This window comes from Aotus nancymaae, unplaced genomic scaffold (assembly GCF_030222135.1).
Source record: "Aotus nancymaae isolate 86718 unplaced genomic scaffold, 86718_ANA_hifiasm-v0.15.2.pri h1tg000007l, whole genome shotgun sequence".
Lineage (NCBI taxonomy): Eukaryota > Metazoa > Chordata > Mammalia > Primates > Aotidae > Aotus > Aotus nancymaae.
Window position 1 is genome coordinate 59,148,094 of NW_026988418.1, and position 17,649 is coordinate 59,165,742.

At 38.7% G+C, this 17,649-nt stretch overlaps 1 protein-coding gene across 2 annotated transcripts in view; it reads right to left on the reverse strand.

The window, feature by feature from the left end:
- Window positions 1-17,649, reverse strand: part of SLC22A15 (solute carrier family 22 member 15) — an 84,909-nt gene that overhangs the window by 57,054 nt on the left and 10,206 nt on the right. For both annotated transcript variants that reach the window (XM_012458878.3, XM_064372662.1), the window contains exon 2: window positions 13,007-13,219. In XM_012458878.3, the coding sequence (XP_012314301.1) occupies window positions 13,007-13,219 (213 nt within the window). The remainder of the gene's footprint in view (window positions 1-13,006; window positions 13,220-17,649) is intronic.

Consider the following 17,649-nt stretch of genomic DNA (forward strand, 5'->3'; position numbering starts at 1 on the left):
CAAAACCAAAGATAATATTACAAAAGAAAACTGCAGACCAATACTCCTCACAAATATAGAAGCAATAATCCTTAACAAAATGTTTGCAAATAGAATTATGTACCACACAGAGATGCAAGGTTGGTTCAATATTTGGAAAACAATCTCTGTAATCCACCATATTACAAGATAAAGAAAAAAATTACATAGTCATTGCAATTGATGTCAAAAAAATATTTGACAAAATTCAATATACATTCATAATAAAAATTCTCAAAAATATTGGCTTCGGGAGGAGGAAGAGCAAGATGGCCAACCAGGGCCCTCCAGCAATCATCCTCCCCACAGGAACACCAAATTGAGCAACTATTCACACAAGAAAGTGCTACTGAAACACCATAGGCTTGCTCTAGGTCCTGCTGCTTGACACACAGAAAGCCAGTCACTGAGATAACAAGTGTTGCCAGGGAAGAAGGCTTTATTTGGGTGCTGCAGCTGAGGAGATGGGAGATAGTCTAAAATCTGTCTCCCTGACCAACTAAAACTGGGGACTTATACAACAAGAAAGGAATGTAGCTACATGCAGGAAAACTGGAATTAGGGAGGGGTAAGGAAGCAGTCATGATAAATGAGGGGTTTGGCCTTTCACTGTCTGGTGAATCTGTGGTGATGTGGTGATCTGCTGAGTTTCAGTTCTTTGATAATATCTGGGAGGTCTAAGGTTCAGTTTCCTGAGCAAGAAACTCCGATAAGACAATTATAACTTTCTCAAGTTTTAAGAGCAGGAGGGTCAATTTCTATGTTTATTCAAAAGAAACCATAAACATCAGTTCTATGGGACAACTGGGCCAGTTTCAAAACGACCTTCATAAGAATCAAAAATCAGGACTGATCACAGTACCTGGTTTTAACATCACATCGAAAAAAGAGGCACTGAAGAGGGTAAGAAAGACAGTCTTGAATTGCTGACACTACCCTTCCCCCATCCCACAGAAATACCACATGGCACAGGAAGAGAGAATCTGTGTGCTTTGAGAAGCAGAGAGCACAGTGATAACGGAATTTTGCATTGGAACTCAGTCCTGCTCTTCACATCACAAAGCAATACAGGGCAGAATTCAGCTGGTACCCACAGAAGGAACATTTAGATGAGCCCTAACTAGAGAGGAATCACCCATCCCAGTGGTCAGAACCTGAGTTCTGGCTAGCCCCACCATTGCAGGCTAAAGAGCTCTAGGGGGATCTTCAATAAACTAGCAGAGTTTTCAATAAATAACTGCAGTCTAGTGGTCTAGACAGCAATTCCTGGGCAAGTCCTGGTGCTGGGCTGCGCTCAGAGTCAGTGGACTTGGGATGCATGTGATCCAGTGAGACACCAGCTTGGGTGGCCAAGGGAGTGCCTGTACAGCCCCTTCTCCAACCCCAGGCAGCACAGCTCACAGCTCCAGGAAGAGAGGGAAGAGTGAGTAATGAGGGCTGTGTCTTGCAATTTGCGTAACAGCTTAGCCACAGTAAAAGAAAGCACCAAGTAGAGTCCTGATTCCTGATGCCTCCATTCTAGGCCGTAACTCCCAGATGACATTTCTAGACCAACCCTGGGCCAGAAGGGAACCTGCTGCTCTGAAAGGAAGGATCCAGTCCTGGCAGAATTTACCACCTACTGATTAAACAGCCCTTAGAACTTGAATAAATATCAGTGGTAGCCAGGCAGCAGTCACCACGAGCCTTGGACAAGACCCAAGATTACATTGGCTTCAGGTATGATCCAGCACATTCCCAGCTGTGACGGAGACCTGCCATGAAGAGAGACTCCTTCTGCTAGAAAAATGGAGAGGGAAGTGTAAAAAGGACTTAGTCTTATGACTTGGGTACCAGCTCAGTCACAGTAAAATAAAGAACCAAGCCTACTCTTAAAGTCCCTGATTATAGGCCTTGGCTCCTACATGGCATTTCTAAACCCATCCTTGGCCAGAAGGGAACCCACTCCCGTAAAAGGAAAGACCCATGCCTGCCAGCTCACCACTTGCTAATTAAAGAGCCCTTGGGACTTTAATAAACATCAGTGGTAGCCAGGCAATAGTTGCCACAGGCCTGGGGCGGTGTTGGCCATGGGCAAAGATTCCTTCTGCTTGAGGAAAGGAGAGGGAAAAGTAAAGGGGACTTTGTCTGGCAACCTGGGTACCAGCTCAGCCCCAGTAAAATAAAGCATGAAGCAGATTCCTAAAGCCCCTGATCTCAGGCCATACCACCTGGATGACACTTCTAGACCCACCCTGGTCCAGAAGGGAACCTGCTGCTCTTGAGGGAAAGATTAAGTCCTGGTAGGAGTCATCACCCACTGACTAAAGAACCCTTGAGCCTTGAATAAACATCAGTGGTAGCCAGTAAATAGCTGCCACAGGCCTGGGGCAGGACCTAGTACCATGCTGACTTCATGCGTGACCCAGTACAGTGCCAGTGGCAGTGGCCAAAACAATGCTTATGTCACCCCTCACCTAACTCCAGGGAGCTCAGCATGGAGAGAGAGATGCTGTTTGTTTGGAAACAGTAATAGAAGAGAATAAGAGACTCTGCCTGACAATCCAGGAAATTCTCCCGGAGCTTAACCAAGACCATGAAGGTGGTACTTCTATGAGTCTGTAAGGGTCACAGTGCTACTAGGCTTGAGGTACTGCCTAAGGCACTTACGGCCGCAGTGACCAGACTTAGATCACCACAGTCAATTACTTTTGAATACTTTGAAAGCCTTCTCAAGAAAGACTAGTACAAATAAGCCGAGACTGTGAAGATTAGAATAAGTACCTAAATCTTCAATGCTCAGGCATCCAGAAACATCCACAGGCATCAAGACCCTCCAGGAAGACATGACCTCACCAAAACTAAATACGGCACCAGTGACCAATTCTGAAGTGACAGAGATATGTGACTTTTTGGACAGAATTCAAAGTAGCTGTTTTAAGAAAGCTCAATGAAATCCAAGATATCTCAGAGAAGAAATTCAAAATCCTATCAGATAAATTTAATAAGGAGACTGCAATAAAAGGAATTAAGCAGAAATTCTGGTGCTGAAAACCTTGACTGACAAAATGAAGAATGAACCAGAATCTCTCACCAGCAGAACTGATCAAGCCGAAGAAAGAATTAATGAGCTTAAAGACAGGCTATTGAAAATACACAGTCAGAGGAGTAAAAATAAAAAAGAATGAAAAAGAATAAAGCACACCTGCAAGATCTAGAAAACAGCTTCAAAAGGGCAAATTAAAGAGCTAATGGCCTTAAAGAGGAGGCAGAGAAAGACATTAGGATAAAAAGTTTATTCAAAGAGATAATAACAGAACTTTCCAAACCTAGTGAGAAAGATATCAATAGTCCAGTACAAGAACATTATAAAACACCAAGCACATTTAACTCAAGTAAGACAACCTCAAGACATTTAATAATCAAACTCCCAAAGGTCAAGAATAAAGAAATGATTCTAAAAGTAGCAAGAGAAAAGAAAAAAAAAATTGAGTATAAAGGAGCTCCAATATGTCTGGCAGCAAATTTCTCAGTGGAGACCAGGAGAGGAAGATATGATACATTTAAACTGTTGAAGGAAAAAAACTTTTATCCTAGACTAGGATATCCAGTAAAAGTATACTTGAAACATAAAAGAGAAATAAAGACATTCCCAGACAAACAAAAGGTGAGAGATTTTGTCAACACCAGACCTGTTCTACAAGAAATGCTAAAGGGAGTCATTCAATCTGAAAAAAAAAAAAAAAAAAAAAAAAAAAAGGACATTAGGCAGGGCGTGGTGGCGGCTCACCTGTAATCCCAACACTTTGGGAGACCAAGGTAGGCAGATCATGAGGTCAAGACTTCGAGACCAGCCTGACCAACATGGTAAAACCCTGTCTCTACTAAAAATACAAAAACTTAGCCAGCTGTGGTGGCAGGCGCTTATAATCTCAGCTACTAGGGAGGCTAAGACAGGAGACTCACTTGAACCTGGGAGGCAGAGGTTGCAGTGAGCCAAGACTGTGCCACTGCACTCCAGCCTGGGCAACAGAGTGAGACTGTCTCAAAAAAAAAAAAACAAAAGAAAAAGAAGAAAAGGACATTAATGAGCAATAAGAAATTACATGAAGGTACAAAACTCACTGGTAATAGTTAATTACACAGACAAATGCGCAATATTATAACATTGTAATTTAGGTGTACAAACTATGCATAACGTGAGTAGGAAGACTAAGAGATGAAACAATCAAAAATAATAACTACCACAACTTTGTAAAAGACAGATAGTATAAGAAGTTATAAACAGAAACAACAAAAAGTTAAAAAGCAAGGGGATGAAGCTTGCTTTTTAAAAGTATAAATTTTTTATTAGTTTTCTCTTTGCTTGTTTTTGCAGGGTAAAGTTGTCATCAGTTTGCAATAACAGGTTATGTCATTTGTAAGCTTCATGGTAACCTAAAATAAAAAAACCTACAAAAAAATCACAAAAGATAACAAAAAATATCACAAAAGATACACAAAAAATATCAGCAAGAAATTAAAATATACCACCAGAGAAAATCACTTTCACAAAAAGGAAGAGAAAACCACAAAACAATCAGAAAAATAACAAAATGGCAGTAGTAAGTCCTTAATTATCAACAATAACATTGAATGTAAATGAACTAAACTCTCCAATCAAAACATATAGAATGGTTGAATGGATTAAAAAAATAAGATCCAATGATCCGTTGCCTATAAGAAACACACTTCACCTATAAAGATAAACATAGACTAAAAATAAAGGGATGAAAAAGACATTCTATGCCAGAGAAACCAAAAAAGGGCAGGAGTAGCTATATGTGTATCAGACAAATACAGATTTCAAGACAAAAACTATAAAAAGAGACAAAGAAGATAATTATATAATAATAAAGGGGTCAATTCAGCAAGTGGATGTAAGAATAAAGAATATAGGCCAGATCCGGTGGCACATGCCGGTAATATTAGCACTTTGGGAGGCAGAGGCAGGCAGACTGACTGAGCTCAGGAGCTCAAGACCAGCCAGGGCAACCCCATGAAACACCGTCTCTACTAAAATACAAAAAATTACCTGGACATGGTAGTACACACTTGTAGTCCCAGCTACTTGGAAGGCTGAGGCACAAGAATAAATTGAACCCAGGAGGCGAAGGTGCAGTAAGCCAAGATCACACCACTGCACTCCAGCCTGGGTGACAGAGCAAGACTCTGTCTTTAGAAAAAAAGAAAAGAATTAAAAATACATATGCACCCAAACTGGAGCACCCAGATATATAAAGCAAATATTGTTAGAGCTAAAAAGAGAGATATACTCCAATGCAATAGTTGCTGGACACTTCGGCACATCATTTTCAGCACTGCGCAGGTCATACAGAGAGAAAAATCAACAAATATCAGACTTAATCTGCACTACAGACCAAATGGACCTGCATTATAGACCAAGTAAATATTTACAAAACATTTCATCCAAGAGCTGCAGAATACACATTCTTCCATTCCTTTCCTCAGCAAATGAATCATACTCAAAGACAGACCTATATGTTAGCCACAAAACAAGTCTTAAACATTTCAAAAATATTAAAATCATTTCAAGTATCTTCTCCCACCACAATGGAACAAAACTAGAAATCAATAACAAGCAGAACTTTGAAAACTACACAAACACAAAGAAATTAAACAATATGCTTCTGAATGACCTGTGAGTCAAAGAAGAAATTAAGAAGAAAATGTAAAAATCCCTTGAAACAAATGAAAATGGAAATACGATATACCAAAACCCATGGAATACAGCAGTACTAAGAGGAAAGTTTATAGCAATAAGCATCTGTATCAGAACAGTAGAAAAACTTCAAATAAATAACCTAATGATGCATATTAAAGAATTAGAAAGTAAGAGCAAACCAAACTCAAAATTAGTTGAAGAAAATAAATAATAATAAAGCTAAGAGAAGAAATAAATAGAATTGAAATTTTAAAAAAGTACAGATCAACAAAATGAAAAGTCACTTTTTTGAAAAGATATAATCAATAAACCTTTAGCTAGACTAAGAAAAAAAGAGAGAAGACCCAAATAAATAAAATCAGAGATGAAAAAGGAGACATTACAACTGATACCACAGAAATTCAAAGGATCATTAGAGGCTACTATGAGCAACTATATGCCAATAAATTGGAAAATTTAGAAGAAATGGATAAATTCCTAGATACACACAACCTTCCAAGATTGAGCCATTAAGAAATCCAAAACCTAAACAGATCAATAACAAGTAACAAGATCAAAATCATAATAAAAAGTTTCCCAGCAAAGAAACACCAGAGACCCAAAGGCTTTACTGCTGAATTCTACCAAACATTTAAAGAAGAACTAATACCAATCCTACTCAAAGTACTCCAAAAAATACAGGAAAAGAGTTGCTTCTACTTCCAAAATGATTCTACGAGGCCAGTATTACCCTGATACCAAAACCAGACAAAGACACATCAAAAAAAGAAAACTACAGGCCAGTATCTCTGATGAACATTGATGCAAAAATTCTCAACAAAATACTAGCAAACCAAATTCAACAACACATTAAAAAGGTCATTCATCATGATCAAGTGGGATTCATCCCAGAAACACAAGGATGGTTCAACATATGCAAATCAATGTGATACATCATATCAACAGAATGAAGAACAAAAACCATACAATCATTTCAATTGATGCTGAAAAAGCATTTGATAAAATTCAACATCCTGTAAAAAACTGGGTAAAAAAGGAACATGCCTTAACATAATAAAAGCCATTGACAGACCCAAAGCTAGCATCATAACTGACAGAGAAAAACTGAAAGTCTTCGCTCTAAGTTCTAGAACAAGACAAGGATGTCCATTTTCACCCCTATTATTCAACTTGGTACTGTTAGTCCTAGCTAGAGTAATTGGACAAGAGAAAGAAATAAAGGCCATCCAAATTGGAAAGGAAAAAGTCAAATTACCCTTGTTTACAGATGGCATGATCTGAAAAAACCTAAAGACTTCACCAAAGAATTATTAGAATGGAAATAAATTCAGTAAACTTGAAGGATACAAAATTAACATCTAAAATCAGTAGCATTTCTATATGCTAACAGTGAACAATCTGAAAGACAAATCGAGAAAGTAATCCCATTTACAAAAGCTACAAATGAAATACTTAAAAATAAACCTCACCAAAGAAGTGAAAGATCTCTACAGTGAAAACTATAAAATACTGATGCAAGAAATTGAAGAGGACACTAAAAAATGGAAAGATATTTCTTGTTAATGGATTGGAAGAATCAATATTGTTAAAATGTCCATACTACCCAAAGCAATCTACAGATTCAATGCAATCTCTATCAAACTGCCAATGACATCTTCACAGAAACAGAAAAAAAATCATTCTAAAATTTATACGGAACCACCAAAGACCCAGAATAGCCAAAGTCATCCTGAGCAACACAAAAGCAAACAAAAACTGGAGCAATCATATTACCTGACTTCAAATTATGCTACAGAACTACAGTAACCAAAACAGTATGCTATTGGCATAAAAAATATTGAAATTGGGGGAGGCTTCCTCGATTTGATAAAAAAAATCTATAAAAACCTATAGCTAACACTATACTTAATGGTGAAAAATTGAGTGCATCCCTCCTAACATCAGAATCAAGGCAAAGATGTCTACTCTTACCATTTTATTTGACATAGTGGTAGACATTCTAACCAGAGCAATAAGGAAACAAAAAGCATAGAGATTGGAAATGGAAAAAGAGTATGAAAATGGGAAAAACAAGTCCTTATTTCTGATATGACTATCAAGAAAATCCCAAAGAATCTTCAAAAAGCACCTAGAATTAATAAGCAACAGCTTAGATGAAATGGACTAACTCCTTGAAAAGCACAAACCATACAACTCATACAATACAAAATATATCATTTGAATCACCCTATAACTGTTGAAGAAATTAAGTTCATAATTTAAAAATTTCCCAAAAAGAATCACTACAAGATTAAAATCAAAGGATAAAAGATTAACATACAAAAATCAATTGTATAATATTTATCTATACTAGTAATAAACATGTAGAAATAGAAATTTAAAATACAATACCATTTACAATCTCTCAAAAAAAAAAGAAAAAAATATTTAGATGTAAGTCTAATAAAACATGTTCAGGATTTGCATACTAAAGATATGAAACATTGATGAAAGAAATCAAAGACATTCAAAATAATACATGGTGTTGATGCATTGGAAGACTCAACATAGTAAAGATGCTGATTCTCCCCAAACTGATATGCAGGTTTCACACAACTTCTATCAAAATCTCAAAAATAGTTTTTGGTAGATATAGACAAAATTATTCTAAAATGTATATGGAAAGGCAAAGGAACTAAAATAGCTAAAATACTTTTGAAAAAGAATAAAGTGGCAATCTATCCCATTCCAAATCTGCTTATGTAATATAGTAATAAAACTAAGCCTAGAAGAATCTGCAGATAATGATGCTGAATAAAAAAAACCAATCTCAAAAGGCTTCTACAATATGATTCAATTTTTACAACATCCTTAAAATGGAAAACTCAGTATCAGAGAGCAAATTAGTGGTTACTAGGGATTAAGAAGAGGGTAAGGGATGGGAGGGAAGTGGGTGTGGCTTTAAAAGGCCAACATGAAGGATCCTTGTGATGAAAATGTTTTGTGTCCTAGCAGTGTCAGTGTCAATATCTCAGTTATCATATTATACTATGGTTCTCCCCATGATATCCTACAGGGTACTCACAGATAAAGGGTACACAAAATTCCTCTGTGTTATTTCTTGCAACTACATGTAAATCCACAATTATTTCAAAATAAAAATTCTAATTAAAAATAAAAGGACACAAGAGGCAGCTTCAAAAGGTTCCCACTGGTCAATTAGGAAAATTTTGAGCTCCAAAATAATTCAGAGCTGTAATAAATTACAAATCACTGAAAAGAATAGGAATGCATGAGTACATATGCATATTTGATAAATATATAGGCAAATAAGCAGAGACAGACAGACAGATAAGGGAGAAGAAAGGGCTCTTGCTTACAGTAGAAAGCATGCAGGCTAGCAAATGTGATGGAAGTTAAGAAATAACCATTTGGGGCCAGGCACAGTAGCTGGTACCTGTAATCCCAGCACTCTGGGAGGCTAAGGTGAGCAGATCACCTGAGGTCAGGAGTTCAAGACCAGCCCTGGTCAACATGGTGAAACCCCATCTCTATTAAATACAAAAATTAGCCGGGCTGGTGGTGGGTACCTGTAATCCCAGCTACTTGGGAGGCTGAGGCAGGAGAATTGCTTGAACATAGAGGTTGCAGTGATAAGAAACAGTAAATTTATATAACCTAAAAGTGATTCCCATAGTTCTCTTATTTCTTGAAATAAAAAAAAAAAAAACCAATAACTGTAAAGGGACAGGGGAGAATATCAGACAATACCTGGAATGGATAATCAAAATTAACATCATCAGTAAGGGCAGATGGATATAGTGTGTCTTTTGATGTGATGCCCTGAGAGGGATATATTATTTATGTACTATTCTGACTTGGGATGCAAAACCAACCCGAATGAGGAATCAACAGACAGATGCAAAATGAAGAACATTCTTATTTTGAAAAGGAGAAGAAGTATAGATGCTTTAAAAATATCAATGTTATAAATGTTATAAAAGAAAAAAAAAGGCTGAAGATCAAAAGGTACTAAAGAACTATGACAACTAAATGTCATATGTAATCCTGAATTGAATTCAAATTGAGTGGAAAATATAATGCTATCAAGGACGTTATTGAGTCAAGTGACAAAATTAGGTAAGGATGGCAAACAACTAGGTATAGTTTAATTAAAACTATAGTATCGGCCGGGCGCGGTGGCTCAAGCCTGTAATCCCAGCACTTTGGGAGGCCGAGGCGGGTGGATCACCAGGTCAAGAGATCGAGACCATCCTGGTCAACATGGTGAAACCCCGTCTCTACTAATACAAAAAATTAGCTGGGCATGGTGGCGCGTGCCTGTAATCCCAGCTACTCAGGAGGCTGAGGCAGGAGAATTGCCTAAACCCAGGAGGCGGAGGTTGCGGTGAGCCGAGATCGCGCCATTGCACTCCAGCCTGGGTAACGAGCGAAACTCCGTCTCAAAAAAAAAAAAAAAAAAAAAAAAAAACTATAGTATCAATGTTGAATTTATTAACATTGATAACTGTAGTGTGCTCATGAAAAGAATATCCTTATTTTTAGGAAATACATGCTGAAGTACCTGGGGATAAAAGGACACTGGTATATGCAACTTTCAAATGGCTTAGGAAAAAAAACAGAAAGGCAATAATAATGCTAACGAGGCAAACTAATAACAATAGATGAAACTAAAATAGAGAAGAGGATTCTTTATACTATTCTCACAATTTCTTTCATTTGGAATTATTTCCAATTAAAAAATGTGTTAAAAATTATTTGACAATGATTACTCACCAAAAAGAACCTAAGAGATGTACATGCCAATTAGGATTGGATACATTCCTAAAAAGCACAATAATTAAGAGCACAGCTTCTGAGTTAAGACAAATTTGGCTTCTTATCTCAGTTCTGCCACTATTAGCTAACATTGACCTCAAGGAGTCTCCATTTTATTAATTTGTAAAATGGGGGAAATGATTCCTATCTCACAGAATTACTTTGATAATTAAATTTTACATATATCACAATCTCTGGCATAGCATAATCATTAAACAAAGCTGCTTGTTATTTTAATAGGTTAGAAGTGATGGCAATGGTGGTAGTGGTGGTGCTGGTGTTGGTGTTGCTGACGGCTACAGGCCACGCAGATACAAAAATAACTAAAACATGGTTTCTGACCTCAAAGAACTTTTAGAGCTGAACTACAAACAACAGTCTGTAACATAAGTGCAAATAAATTGGTACTAGAACAGAAACAAAAGCATATTTACTCCTGGGGAGTTGGCTGGGAAGACTCACAGGGAAGGTGACTCTGAAAGTGAGCCTTAGAGGGTAGGTGAGGATTTCACCAGGTGGAAGCCAGGACAAGTGGTAAGGACATTCCTGACAGCAATAGGTGATGCTGAGAGCTTGGGGCACGTGTGGGAAACAGTAAGTATTTCCAAGAGGAGAGGGTGGGGGAAAGTGCAGAGTGGGGCTGGAAGAGTACACCTGGACCAAGCTATGAAGTGTGAGGGGTCCTGAATGTAACTCATAGGGTCTCTACTGTGTTCTGTGTGTAGGGGGAGAATCACCAGAGGTTTCTAAGTGAGGAGTAACATCAGGAATTGCAGTTAGAAATGCTGCTTTGGTGGTCCCTCAAAAAGTTAGTCTAGTAACTTTTAGGAGGGAGGCATTCCTTGGGAGACTCCTATAAAAAAGGCCAAGAAAACATCACCCTTGGCATGTCTCCTCTCTTTTTAGTATGCCTCATCCAAAGCAGGATTATCCAAATAGTCAACAACAGGTAAGGCTGGGTGGGCCATGGTGCAGACACAGGCAGACACATACACATACACATACACACACACACACACACACTCTCTTACACACTCACAGACACATAAGAGTGGCTTCCAGGGGGGAATGGTCAACGGATTTTGGGAGCGCTAACTAGCATGGCAACAAGAACTGAGAGCTAGCAAGGGTCCCAGAGTCCCCCTGTTGTAGTGGGCATTTACCCCATTAACTGAGTCATAGGGTCCAAGGACGGGGCCAGGGTGTCAACAGACAAATGGGCAGCTTAAGGGGAGCAGGCAGGCAAAGGAGACAGGAGTATTTTTACATTTTGACAACCAGCACCAGTACCTTACAGCTGAGCATGAGACCTGCCCCCCATCTTCACCAGACCATCCACCCTCAGATTCTTTAACTCTGGCTGGCTCAGGACCAGAAACTTCTCTCTGACCAGCAAAGCCCCCCTTAAAAGTAAGGCTTCCTGACCATACTAGGTGACACTGTCTGTGTTTTACATTGTACAGTCAAGGTGCCCCATGTGGTTTACACACAGGACTGGACTTAAAAATGAACTATGAGCCAGGCGCTGTGGCTCACACCTGTAATCCCAGCACTTTGAGAGACCAAGGTGGGCAGACCACTTGAGGTCAGGAGTTCAAGAGCAGCCTGGTCAACAAGGTGAAGCCCCTTCTCTACTAAAACTACAAAAAAAGTAGCCAGGCCTATAATGCCAGCTACTTGGGAGGCTGAAGCAGAAGAATCATTTGAACTTGGGAGGCGGAGGTTGCAATGAGCTGAGATTGCACCACTGCACTCCAGCCTGGGCAACAAAGCAAGACCCCACCTCAAAAAAAGAAAAAAAATGAACTATGGCTGTTATATAAGAATCATTACATTTCTCTCTTTTTGTTAATTTTTGCATAGTAATAAAGAGAGATTAAAATTTTAATTCACCTTTTTTCCTTTTTTTTTTAAATTATACTTTAAGTTCTAGGGTACATGTGCAGATAATGCAAGATTGTTACATAGGTATACACATGCCATGGTGGTTTGCTGCATCCATACCCCCTGTCACCTACATTAGGTATTTCTCCTAATGTTATCCCTTCCCAATCCCTCCACCCACTGCTATCCCTCCCCTAGCCTCCTCAACCCCACAACAGGCCTCGGTGTGTGATGTTCCCCTCCCCGTGTCTTTGTGTTCTTATTTTTTAACACCCACTTATGAGTGAGAACATGCGGTATTTGATTTAAAAGGACATCATAATCAACATATGGTTCTTTTGGAGTTTGTATCTCATTTCATCTAACTAGTTTGGAAAGATTCATGCATCTCCCATGTGTAGTAAGACGGAAAAAGAATGTGTTTTCATAGAATATTCTCCTTTGGTATATTAAAACTTTTAACTTTTAAATTTACTAGAAAATTATTTGGAAATGTGGCTGATATTTAAATCAGCAAGACAAAAAGAGTAGCTCCATCTGGACAAAGAGAGAAATTAGTGACTGGAGCAGCCTGTTTGTTACCTCCGAGGCGATGGAAGTGAAGCTGCTGCTGAAATGCACATGCTTATGGATCTCACTGCCGTTGGCCGTCAGGAGCCAGTCCCCAAAGGCCTGGTCTTCACCAGCTGACTGGTTACTGTGGCTCTGATTTGGCAGGAGCTCTGCCAGGTCCCAGTGGTATGATGGTGTGGCCCCAACCAGTGTAATGAGGATGGCCTCCGTGGCTACGTAAAGCTGAAAAAGCAAACACACAGAACCAAACACTGCAGACATTTGCCATCAATGTTGAAGACACTTAACAGGCTTGCACATCTCTAAAAATCAGTTCTTGCTTTTGTATTTTTATGAGCTACAGATACAAGCCACATCAGAAACAAAAGAGAAAATCATGAAAAAGAACCTTTGTGATCTAACATGAACAGAATCATCAGCAATCCCATTTGTAAAACACTTTTACAGAGGGTTTTCTTTCTTTGAGATATTTCTGATGCTAAAGACACTGCTCATAGGGTTATATGGTTCAAAAGTAGAAGGGCAGGAAAGACATTATTTGCTCTGATTTAAAAGACTAACATTCCAGCTATTATCTCTTCAACACTGTATCTTCAGATCAGTAAGTGTTCACTAGGCTAGGAGTATCTTGGCCTTGGATTTATGATCTAAACAAGAGACTTTCTGTAGTATAATTGTCTCACAAAACAATATATATTATATTGTTTTATTAAAGCAGGTGAGCATAATATATCCTTGAGTAGGCACTATTTTAAAATATGATATACAGCTCATAGTAAAATTTTAAGAAATTCAAAGTCCCAGGTATAGATATTCATTTTGTAATGTTGAGTTATACTTAGCCTTGGTTTGATCTAACCATAGTTGCCCCCCCCGCAAAGAAAATATATTTCACGCACTCATTCAAGAAATCTTTATTAAACATATATGCCATTTGTCAGTCATTGTTCTGGGCTTTACAGCTACTTGCAATTGGGTTTATAAGTGAAGCCCTATTGCAATCTTTTTATGCTATAGATTTCCAGTATTAACTCCATTGTTAGATGATTATTTCAAGCTTAAATTTTATTAAGAAAATTCATAATTAGTCTGCTCCAGAGAAGGACAATCTAAAGAAACTATCCCTATTAACTTAGAACTTGATGTCTTAAAATACCTTTAATGAACACTCCTGCAATCCCAGCACTTTGGGAGGGAGAGGCAGGCAGATCATTTGAGGTCAGGAGTTCAAGATCAGCCTGGCAAACATGGTGAAATGCCATCTCTACTAGAAACACAAAAATTTCCTGAGTGTGGTGGTGGGACTGTAATCCCAGCTACTCGCAAGGCTGAGGCAGGAAAATTGTTTGAACCCAGGAGATAGAAGTTGCAGTGAGCCGAGATTGCACTACTGTACTCCAAACCGGGTGGGCGACAGTGAGACTCCGTCTCAAAAAACAAAATAAATAAAATATTTAAAAAACCTCTAAACAGAATAGGTAGTTTAAAAACTACAAAGTGTATGATTTCTCTACAGCACAGAGCAATAAGCCTACTTGATGTATGAGTTGACTGAGGCATTAAAAAGGTGAAGAGGCTTGCCAACAGTTTATCTGCATTTGGCAGAGAACTCCCAGCCTGGGTCTACTTCCGAGTCATTCTGTAGGGGCATATTCAGCTGTTAAATGGATAAGCTAAAGAGCCAGAGACAGAGTAATTTATGACCAGTAGATGATGGAATCACTGTCAAGGAAAGAGAAAAGGAGTCATGACATGGCGTGTGTCATAACAAAAGCCAATATAAAACCCAGATGTGCCAGATGCAGTGGCTCACACCTGTAATCCCAACACTTAGGGAGGCCGAGGTGGGCAGATCACCTGAGATTAGTAGTTCGAGACCAGCCTGGCCAACATGGTGAAACCCCATCTCTATTAAAAATACAAAAAATTAGCTGGGCAGGGTGGCAGGCACCTGTAATCCCAACCACTTGGGAGGCTGAGGCAGCAGAATCGCTTGAACCCAGGAAGGAGGCAGAGGTTGCAGTGAGCCGAGAGTGCACCACTGCAATCCAGCCTGGGAGACAGAGTGAAACTCTGCATCAACAAACAAAAACAAAACAAAACAAAAAAACAACAAAAAAACCCAGATGTGATGTTTCCATTCTGGGTAAGGCTTAGAGGATCTAAGGCATTCTCAATCTACTTTGAGTCCATCAACAGTGGGCCTCTCTGGAGAGGTACAAAGCTGCCATGGGTCAGGATGCTGGTGTTTTCTGTACATTGCAAGGGAAAGCAAGTTCCTAGACTTATATGTTTCCTGTCTCCTATTTGCATACTATTAGAGAAGTGTTTGAATAGGAGGCAATCAGGTTATAAAAATAAAAGCCTTAATAATTATAGGAACAGATAGATTACATATTTAGCAGCAGCAATAATTACAAAGCCACTTACACCCATTTAGTAACTGCCCCTGCTGATTATAATCTGCAGAAATTTAACTGATGGGTATAAAGTAATAAAAAACATGGGGCAAGGGAACTCAGGAGAGGACTCAAAACACATGTTCTAATGAATGTACGGCCTTCAATTAGGCAAAGCAAACTAGTCATGTTTTCTAAATGTACTCTTTCCCACCTTTGTTCATACCATTCACTTCACCTGGAAGGCACTTTCTCCTGCTGCAAATGTTTGAGCTTTTCCCATCCTACAAGATGCAACTCAGATATCACTTCCTCCACGAAGCCTTCCTTACTGTCTTGCTTGTGTCTTCAACCCCTCCAGAAGTCCTCTCCTGTTACTTGCTGCTCACTCCTAAAGTTCCATCTAGACCTTTGAGAGCATGCACCATTTTCTTTTTTCTTTTTTTTTTTTTTTGAGACAGCGTCTTGCTCTATTGCCAGGTTGGAGTGTAGTGGCATTATCATGGCTCACTGCAACCTCCACTTCCTGAGTTCAAGCGATTCTCCTGCCACAGCCTCCCGAGTAGCTGGAATTACAGGTGTTCACCACCACACCCATCTAATGTTTGTATTTTTAGTAGAGATTGGGTTTCACCATGTTGGCCAGAATAGTCTTGATCTCTTGACCTTGTGATCCACCCGCCTCGGCTTCCCAAAGTGCTGGGATTACAGGCGTGAGCCACCAGATCCAGCCTGCATGCACCATTTTCTTCACTGTATTATATTTATGTATCTGCTGATCTTATTTTGCTCTATTGAAATATATTCTCCTTAAAGGCAGGATCTATGTCTGATTCACCTTTGGGCTTCCAAAGCAAATAACCCAGGGCATACACACTCGACAAGTAAATGAATAAATGACCAGGATGGAATACCAGTAATAGCACATGCCTCTACAACGCTAACTATGTACCAGGCACTATTCAAAGTTTCTTTTGAATATGTGTTAACATATCATATATATATATATATATATATATTTTTTTTTTTTTTTTGAGACAGAGTTTTGCTCTTGTCTCCCAGGCAGGAGTGCTTAGTATTAACTAGCCATGGGGATGCATAACCTAAATACAGAATATGGGGTGGTTCTCCTTGGTTTGCCATCTCTGGCTGTGACAAATTCATACAGCTCACATCCTATTCCTTTCCCCCAGAAAACAAAAATATTCTCTCATTCTTCTCTCCACTATTACAACTACCATGCACACTTTCACCCACATATTTTTGCCTAATAAAACTGCACCCATCAGCAGATGGGCCTTTAAGCCACAATAAACTAACCACCATCCATTGTCTACCAGAGTGGGAATAACAACATCTCAAATAAATCATTATCTTCTCTAGCTCTACCTCCAGGGAAGGAGAACAAGTGCCACAGATGGCTGGATTTTTTCCCCCTTTCAATGTAATTATAATTAGAAAAATGACTAAAATGCACTAGGCGATTGAAATTTTTGAAGTTTCAAGAAGTGAAGGCTTTTAAAGTAATTTTATATTAACACCATTATGAGCTCTTATAATATTTCTCAGGAAATCCAAAAAGTCTCCTATAAATTATCTCATCACAGTACCTTGTGCTGTGAAGTCATGGTTAAGTATGATGTTTATTTTCTGAGTAGGAAAAATGAGGTACAGAGCAATTAATTGTTCAGTGTTATGTACAACACTAATTGCAACACCAGGATGAGAATGAGAACCACTTAACTTTGTGGCCAGAGCTTTTTTCAGAGAAAATAAATGGAGGAGGGATATCAAAGATAATTCTACTGTTGCGATTACCTTTAGTTTTTTACGAATTTAGTACTCAGTTACCTAATTGACTCAATCAAAAGCATTACATAAGCAAGACCATAATCATGAAGACAGGATTATATGACCAGTGTCCAGCACAAAGTAAATATCCAGTAAATATTTGTTGGCTGACTAAGACTAGCTATTTTTTGTGTGTAAAATTTGAGACACAGTAACACACCCAGAGTAACTAGTGCCTCTAAACACTGTTTCTTCCCCATCCTAATATATCCACATTATGACAAAAGATGAATCTCCCTGAAACTCCTCACAAAACTCTTCCAGTCAAAACCTATTAATGGATAAATGATAAGTTTCCTAGCATTCCAGATCCTCCACTACATGGTCCAGGTGCTAACTAATCTGCATTCAAGCTTCCTCTACCGGCCTATTCAATTCCCCAAACATGACTTATTCATTGTG